Here is an 8,059-nt window from a genome sequence, read left to right on the forward strand (position 1 = left end):
CAATCTTGGCGAGGCGCATCTTAGTGCCTCCGTCCGCTTTGAGCCCTTACACAGTTGAGCGCCGTGATTTCTGCTTCTGACCCGACCCTCTCCTGAACGACGCATCTCGTCGCTGATTTTTACCTCGCACGGCCCGGCCACCAAATCAGGCCCTTGGAGCCTTCCACCCTGCGAATTCGGCCCTGTTGAGAGTCGTTGATTTCATTTGGCCCGGGCACAACAGGTGCGCGAGGCCCCGACGGCCACCCTGGGTCGTCCACCGCCCTCCACCAGCGCGGTAGTAGACAGAGCAAACACTCACCTCCTGTTCCTCTCCACCCTTCAAACAGGCTTGTAAATATCAATATACACCCCGCTTGTGGCGGCTAAACCCACTACTGGCCTCCTACTGGGCACCAACCCTACTCCAGGCGAGTAGGCGCCAGGCTGTAAGCAAAGGGGCAGCCAGGAGCCCATGCGTTTGCGTGCTTGACGACCCATGGCACATATGTTTGTGCTATGCAAATTGTGCATCTCACCGCTCGACCGTCACAGCGCGAGCGCGCTGCAGAGCCATGGTGGCCGCCACCGCATGACGGTTTTGGCAGCAGGCGCCTGCTACAGGGGCAATGCACCAGCAAACCGACAGCGAGGCTGTGGCCATTTGCGCCGTGAGGCACCAATAGTGCAGCTCACAAGCACTGAGCCAAACACCTCTGCTTATTGCTCATTGGCCCGCACCTCCTCTCCCTTTTCCCCCTACCTCCCCACAGACCCACTCTCCAACCTCGAAAACAGCAGCAACCATGCAGACCCGCAGCCTCCTCCTCTGCGCCGCGGCGGTCGTGCTGCTCGCCAGCGCCGCCGAGGCTAGCCGCCTGCTCTCCGAGCCTGCCCTCGCCTCCGCCGGCCGCCGGCTGGCCCAGAACTCGCTCAACTTCATGCGCGCCGACATCAAGGCCGCGGACCCCTACTACACGAACCGCGTCACCCCCACCGTCCGCCAGGCCCCCCCGGGCGTCGTCGTCGTGCCGCTGCCCAGCATTGGCAACAGGGACCCGTCCGAGGATAAGAAGCGCGCCGCCAAGGAGGCCGCCTACCAGTCTTTCCGCCCCTATGGCTGGTCGGCCCCCGAGTTGGGTGAGGACGTCGAGGATGGGGCCAGCGACGACGCGCTCGAGGCGCCGGCGCCCAAGGTCAGCTGGGTGTCGTTCTCGTGGGGCGGCGTGGAGACGTGGGGGAAGAAGAGGCACTGAGGGACGGGTGACGGCGCGGCGGCGGCTTCGCGGCCCACGGCCCGAGGCCTTGCCAGCCGCGGGCGGCGCCGTCGGCGAGGCGGCACAACCCCAGTTCGGTGGGGTGCATTTTTGCCTGCGGCCACAATGAAAGTTGCGCGTGAAGAAGTGTCAAGTGAGAGAGTGCGGCCAACAGGTGTGTGCCGAGGGAGTGCCCGCGCTCTGCCGCGACGGCACGCCATTCGGCCAGCCCGCCGCCCGAGAATCAATCGCCAAGACTGTTCAACACACATCATTGCTTCGGCGCGCGAGAGCGCCCCAGACGCGTTCGTCCACTGGGCTGCGGTCGCCATATCTACGAGCTGTGTGTGTGTGAGATTCTGACGGGCCAGTCTGCCTCGGCCGCGCCTGGCCCTGGCAAACGCCACGCCGGCTCCTGGGCCGCGTGGCAGTGGGCCGCGCGAGTGCTGGCCTCGAGTCATCCCGAGTGAGTGCCTGATGCATCCTGAAAGCGGCGACGAGCCAGCATCTTGAACCCCGATACACTCCACAAACCGGCGCACCTTTGAGCCCCGGGTGCCTGTTGTTCCGCGCCCAAAGCAGCGCACAAGTCTGCCCAGCGGAGCACACATGCTGCATCTTTGAACACCGGCGTCCTCCAATCCGCTCGCAAGTGCCTTGTGCTGCCGCTTGCACGGACGGGCCGACCACACCGCTTTTGCACAGCGCTCTCTGTCGTGGCGTTTTAATCCTGGGATAAGCATCGCGGCCGCGCGGGCCGCTGCTTTCTTCCATGCGTCTGCATCTGGCACAAAAGCCACCCTTCATCTCACAGAATGGACTGCCCAGTTGATAGGCATGCGTCTCGCGCCGACTTGCGACGCAGCCTGTGTACTTCCAACAGCCGACCCGGCCTTTAATTTTGGCATACGCCTGGATGCTTTAATGGTCTGTCGTTGGACAATTTGCCGGCCAATGTTTGGCTGGGCCTACTCATCTTGCACCCTCTCAGCGCGACGCTTGCACACGGGGGGCTTGGCGCAGGACGCGTGCTGCTCGCCCAGTCATAACCACGCTTGGTGCCACCCCCGCAACCTCTCTTCCTCAATGGGGCCGAGGGCGCGCAGCGCGCCGCCGCTCGGCGCCGCGCCTAGTGGCACGCCCGCGCGGCTCGGCCCATCTTGACCCTCTGCACTGCTCGCTGATTTCCATGGTGTAACCTATGGAGACGCGCTGCCTTTCTACCCAACAGACCATGGGGCCGCTGGCTTGATGTGCAACAATGCAGCAGTCCGCTTGGTCTGGGCGGTGCTGGAAGCAGCGAGGCTTGGCGCGACGGTCTCTGTACAGAGGAGTAGGGGCAGATGCATCGCAGGCGGCAGGAGGTCTGCTAAGTGATGACTTCGCCCTATTATGTGCTCCTCACTGGCGTAGCCTGGCGAGAACACTGGAGGTGTGGGAGCTGGGTTTGTGATGTGAGCATGTGTTACCTGTAGGCAGCACAGGGCACGGCGGATGTAAGCGTGGCAGAGTTGACGTATAGAGTGTTGCAGTCGTGCAATGCGGGAGGGGCGTGCCTTGATTGACTGGTGCCTTCGCTGTGGAAGGTGACGGCCGCAAACCACTGCCGGGTGCCCTGCTGGTGCCGACAGCAAAGAGTCATCATCAGGTGGCGCCAAGGCGATACTCAAGAAATACACGCAATCTCTACAGCTTAGAGGCCTCCAAGCATGAGTTCAATAGCAAAGCCTAGCTGGCCCGGGTGATCTACTGTACCTGTGCAGTGTTATGGAGTCAAGGCCGCTCGTCCTGTCAAGGACGACCACACCGCAGACCAGCAACGCGTGCCTTTTCAATGTCGAGCACGATCCAGAGCATGTCTTCTGCGCCCATGCCGTGGAGGGTGGGACGATCGTCGTCCAACAGGTGCGCTTTAGACGTATGTGCCGGGTGTTGATAGCGTCGTATCATCTGGAATCCGCTTGGCTCACATGGTGTGTCGGTGAGTGCGGCGATGACCGCCGCCATGCTGCGCACTGCAATCGCCCGTCCTCGTCCGCCAACAGGCCCCGGTTGGCGCCGTCGCGGCAGTCGGCAGCGGCAGGGGCAGCCTCGACAGAGGCTACCCGGGCCTGCCGCCCCTCCAGCAGCACCACCACCAGCTGCGCTCAGAGGCGACGCCGGGTGCCGGCATGGGGGCAGCAAACCTCGACGGTGACACGCCTGCAGGCGCTGTTGACCCATTCACCACGGTGCTCCTGATTGACCAGCCGCACCTGTCGGATGACGACTGTGTCCAAAGCATCAGCTGGGGCGGCGGCCCGCTGTGCGCGCTGTCCGCGGCGACCAAGCACAGCGTCAGCCTCATATCGCTGGAACCGTTCCTGCGGAAGCGCCGCACGCAGCTCGAGGAGCAGCGGCGGCAGCAGCAGCGGCAGCAGCAGCAGCAGCAGCAGCAGCAGCAGCCAGCCGCGTCCCCGAGCAAGCATGGCAGCCGCGACGCAGACGGCAACGGTGTCTTCGACGGCATCGACGCCGCCTTCGTCCACATGCCCAGCAGCCTCCACTGCAAGCTGGGGGTGTTCAGGGCGCACGTGCCGATCCTCAGCCACCAGTGGACGCACGACGGCCAAGGGCTGCTCGTCAGTGATTCTAATGGCGGCGTCACGATGCTCGAGGTCAACGCGGCGGCGGCGCCCCTGGCCAAGGGCGGCGCCTCGCGGCAGCAGCTGGGCGGAGGAGGCGGCGGCGACGAGGAGGAGGACGAGGACGAGGAGGAAGAGGAGGGGGGGCAGGTCGAGGAGGGCAGCGGCGAAGCGGCGGCGGCGGCGGCGGCGGCGGTCGGCGGGCAGCTGAGGGGCGCGTGCGTGCGGGAGCTTTGGCAGGCGCGCGCGGACGCCGCGCAGGATCTGCTGGCTGCGGGCGCGCGCGCGTCCGGCCCGTGCGCGAGCGTGTCGCGCGACAGCCCGCAGCGGGTCGTGGTTTGGTGGCCGAGTCGCAGCGCAAAGACTGGGGAGTACGTGGTGGGTGCGGAGGTGATCCGCCACCCTGTCAGGGTGGTGCACCTGGAGTGGAGCCCCGCGCTCGCCAGCGACGGCGGCAGCGGCGCCGCGGAGGAGCAGCAGCAGCGCCAGCAGCAGCCGGCGGCGCCGGCGGACGCGCCGGACGGGCGGGAGCAGCAGCCGGAGCAGCGGCGGCAGCAGGCGGCGGCGGCGGCGGCCGGGGACGAGTTGCCGGCGGCGCACCATCCCGCGCTAATGACGGTGGGGGCGGACGGCGTCATACGCGTTTGGGTCGAGGTCGTCATGGCAGACATGGATGACGCGCCGTTAGTTACCCCTGGTGGCCCAGCGGCGGCGGCGGCGCCGCCGCCGCCGCAGCAGCAGCAGGCAGCCGGCGCCGCCAGCCCTAGCAAGTCCAGGGCGCCCCCGCGCGTGATGTCGCAGTTCTGTTTGACACTAGTCGTCGAGCCACCTGCAGGCGCCGGCGTCTCGCCGGGCGCCCTTCCAGGGATGACGGCCGCTTGGGTGCGGCCGCTGCGCTGCGGGCTGGCCCCCGGCGGCGCGGCGAGTGGCGGCGGCGGCGGCGGCGGCGGCGCGGGCGGCGACGAGGCGGCGGCGGGCGCGCACCGCGTGCTGTGGCTGCTGGCGTCTTACTGCGGCCCCGCGCCTGCGCAGCATCACCAGCAGCACCAGCTACTGCAGCACCACCTGCATGCGCAGCCGTCGTCGCCGACCCGTGGCCCAGGGCTGGCGCACCCTGCGCCTGCGATGCTGGCGCCTGCGCGGCCGGCGTGGGTGGACACAGTCTTCTTATGGGCTATCGACGGCCTGTCAGGCGTCGTTTTGCGCGGCATCGCCCAGAACGCTATTACCGCGTCCAAGCTGAGCGCGCCGCGCGCGTTCTTGTGGGGCCGGGACGCGGCCGCGCCCGGCTGGGGCCGGCCCGACGCCGCTGCGCAGCCGGGGGCGCGGCAGACGCTCGCCGCCTGGCTCCACACGCCGCCCGCCGGCGCGCCGCAGCTGTACTGCTCTCAGCAGTACATGCACCCAGGGAACGGGTGAGGCATGCAGATGGGCACGCGATGGGGGGGGGGCGCCGATGCGGTGGTGGCGCGGGGCGGCAGCTGCTCGGCAGGCGCGCCCCGCTCCTTGACACGAGCCAGCCATGCCCCTCTCGTACTTCCTTCCCTCAACTATGTTGGGCGCGCCCTCCTGGCCTCACCCGTGAAAATACACCTCTTAGCTCAATCTCAATTGAACCCTACATCCTCAACCTCGACTCAGCTGTGAACGCTTAACCCTTGAAAATCTCAAACCTCGAAGTTCACTCAACCCTGAATTTGCCACTCCCACAAGCTCAACCCTCAACCTTGACTTGACCCTCAATTCTCAACCCTCGTCCTCAACTCAACCCTCAATCCTCAAAGCTCAACCTTGATGCAACCCTCAATCCTCAATTCTCAAACCTCCAAACCGTCAAACCCTAAACCCCGAACCCTAAACCCAGGCACCACGAGCTCCGCCACTTTGTCACCCAGCCCCTGCCCCTGCAGCCGGCGGAGCCCGGCGCCCCCCCCACCTGCGGCATCGCCGTGCACCCGCGCCACGCGCGGCGGCGCCGCCGGTCGCCCGGGCAGGCGGCAGAGTGGCGCCAGTTCTGCGCGCATCCGGGGGCGCCGGTCGCGGTGGGGGTATGCAAGGAGGGGCGGGTGGCTATCTGGGGGTTGGCCCCGGTGGAGCTGCTGCTGACCACAGGCGCGGCGGCGCTCGACGCCGTCGAGCAGCAGCAGCAGCAGCAGCAGCAGCAGCAGCAGCAGCAGGAGGAGGAGGAGGGCGTGGACGGGCCTCGCGTGCCGTCCAGCTGGCTCGCCTGTGGCGCGTGCTGCTGGCTGCCGGCGCCAGGGGCGGGGCCCTACCTCCTCGCATCCTGCGGCGCGGGCCGGCTCCAGATCTCCGCCATCTGTGTAGACCGCCCCGCCAGCCGCGGCGCCGCCGGCGCCGCGCGCGGGGCGCCCCCGGCCGCGGCGCGCGTGGGGCGCGTGGCGCTGGTGTTCGACGCGCCGCTGCCGCAGGGGGCGCGGTCGGTGCGGGCGCTGCTCGATGTCTCGTCAGAGGTCCGCCCAGGCGGCAGCGGCGGCGGCGGCGGCGGCGGCAAGGAGGAGGATGGCCCGTCTGCAGAGGTGACGCTCGTCGGCCTGGCGTCCGCCGCCGAGGGGCCGAGCGAGCGGGAGGGGGACGCGTGGGTGGTGTGGCGCGTGAAAGTCATGCGGCAGCAGCAGGAGCAGCAGCAGCAGCAGCAGCAGCAGCAGCAGCAGCAGCAGCAGCAGCAGCAGCAGCCGCAGCAGCAGGGCGCCGGGGCGGCGGCGGCAGGGTGGGAAGTGGTAGTCTCAGAAGGGGCCGTCTGCAGCGTGGACGCCGCCGCCGCGGCGGCCGGCGCGCTTGGCGGCGGCTCCGAAATGGGCGACGGCGCCGCCTCGCCTCCCGCAGCCGGGCCTGCCCGGTCCGACGGCACGGATGGAGAGGAGGGTTCGGCTGTGGAGGCGTCGGCTAGTATATCGTGTATTCAAAGGCCGAGCGCCGCGGGCCCGTTCTTGATGACAGGCGATGTGGAGGGCCGCACGCAGCTGTGGCAGGTGCTGCCCGCGTCTGCGGAGGCTGCGCTGAGCCTCTGCGGGTCTGTGGCAGACGGCGGCGGCGCCGTCGGCGGCGGGGCCGTGCAGCTGCTGCAGCAGAGCGGCTGCGGGCTGATGGGGGGCCACCTGGGCGGCATTGCGGTCGCCGTCGCGCTGTGCGCGGGCGCGGGCTATGCGGCGGCGGCGACGACGTGCGGGGAGGTGAGCCTCGACACTCGACAACAGTATGCCTCGCAATTGGGGGCGGCGGCCGGGCGCCCAGCCCCGTGGCTCGCCCGCGGCTCCCCGCAGGTTATCTTGCAGGCGCGCCGGGCGTGCCGTGCCGCACCGCGCCGCGCCGCACCGCGCCGCGTCCCTGTGTGATCTGACCCATCTGTCGCCCGACCGGATTCGAATGACCACGACTCATGTCATCCCTGATCCCCGCGCCCCTCAACCCAGACCGAAGTGGAGGATGCCGTCTACATTTGGTCAGCAGAGGGCGCCGCCCCGCCCCCGCACCCGGCCGCGCCGCCGCGCCGCCCCTCCGCCCTCGCCGGCGGCCCCTTTGTGCTTGAGTCCCTCCTGGCCCTGGAGGACACCGCCTCGGCGGTCGCGTGGCTCGACAGCGGCGGGCTCGCGCCGCTGCTGGCGGTGGGGTACGCGGGCGGCGCGCTGGAGCTGTTTGGTCGGGACAGGAGGTGCGGGCCCGGGCGCCCAGGGGGCAGGCTGCTGTTGGCCCTTTTTGGGGGGGCGGGGAGGGGAGGGCCTTTGAGAGCACTCGCACATATTGTGGGGTGACGGGGGCCGGGAAAAGTGGCCGGGGGTGGAGGGTTTGAGGTCCGAGGTCGTGGGCTAAAGTGGGGCTTATTGGCGGCCGGGAGTTGCCGCTGCCCGGGGCCGCACGGCTGCGGGCTGGTGGAGCTGCGCATCGCAGCAAGCCGCGATGCTTCAAACTTTAAATGTGTGGAACACTGAATAGACGCCACACCTCGATCGGCGCTGATGCTGCATTGCGACCGCCGCGCCTCGCCTGCCGCCGCAGCGGCCAGTGGACTGCGGTCGCGTCCTGCACGGCGCACCTTCCTATCAGCCACCTGGGCGCCAGCTGGCAGGGTCTCCCGTTAGTCGTCGCCGGCGGGCAGGTGCTGCTGCTGTCAAACCTGGTGACACTCCCGCCCCCCCGCCCCCGCGCCCGCGAGGCGCGCCGCCGCGCGGCGCTGGCCGCGGC

The 8,059-nt window shown here is 68.7% G+C and overlaps 2 protein-coding genes across 2 annotated transcripts; both read left to right on the top strand.

Moving 5' to 3' along the window:
- Positions 1-785: 785 nt before the first annotated feature.
- MNEG_10380 (hypothetical protein) lies at positions 786-1,235 on the top strand (the record flags this gene model as incomplete). Its single annotated transcript, XM_014041147.1, has 1 exon — positions 786-1,235. One exon carries the CDS (start codon positions 786-788, stop codon positions 1,233-1,235), a length of 450 nt encoding a protein of 149 aa, XP_013896601.1.
- A 2,171-nt stretch (positions 1,236-3,406) lies between these two features.
- Positions 3,407-7,790, top strand: MNEG_10381 (hypothetical protein; the record flags this gene model as incomplete). The annotated part of the gene is made up of 4 exons (XM_014041148.1): positions 3,407-5,274; positions 5,724-7,050; positions 7,291-7,529; positions 7,766-7,790. 4 exons carry the CDS (start codon positions 3,407-3,409, stop codon positions 7,788-7,790), a joined length of 3,459 nt encoding a protein of 1,152 aa, XP_013896602.1.
- Positions 7,791-8,059: the final 269 nt, after the last annotated feature.

Source organism: Monoraphidium neglectum, assembly GCF_000611645.1.
Source record: "Monoraphidium neglectum strain SAG 48.87 unplaced genomic scaffold scaffold02290, whole genome shotgun sequence".
Lineage (NCBI taxonomy): Eukaryota > Viridiplantae > Chlorophyta > Chlorophyceae > Sphaeropleales > Selenastraceae > Monoraphidium > Monoraphidium neglectum.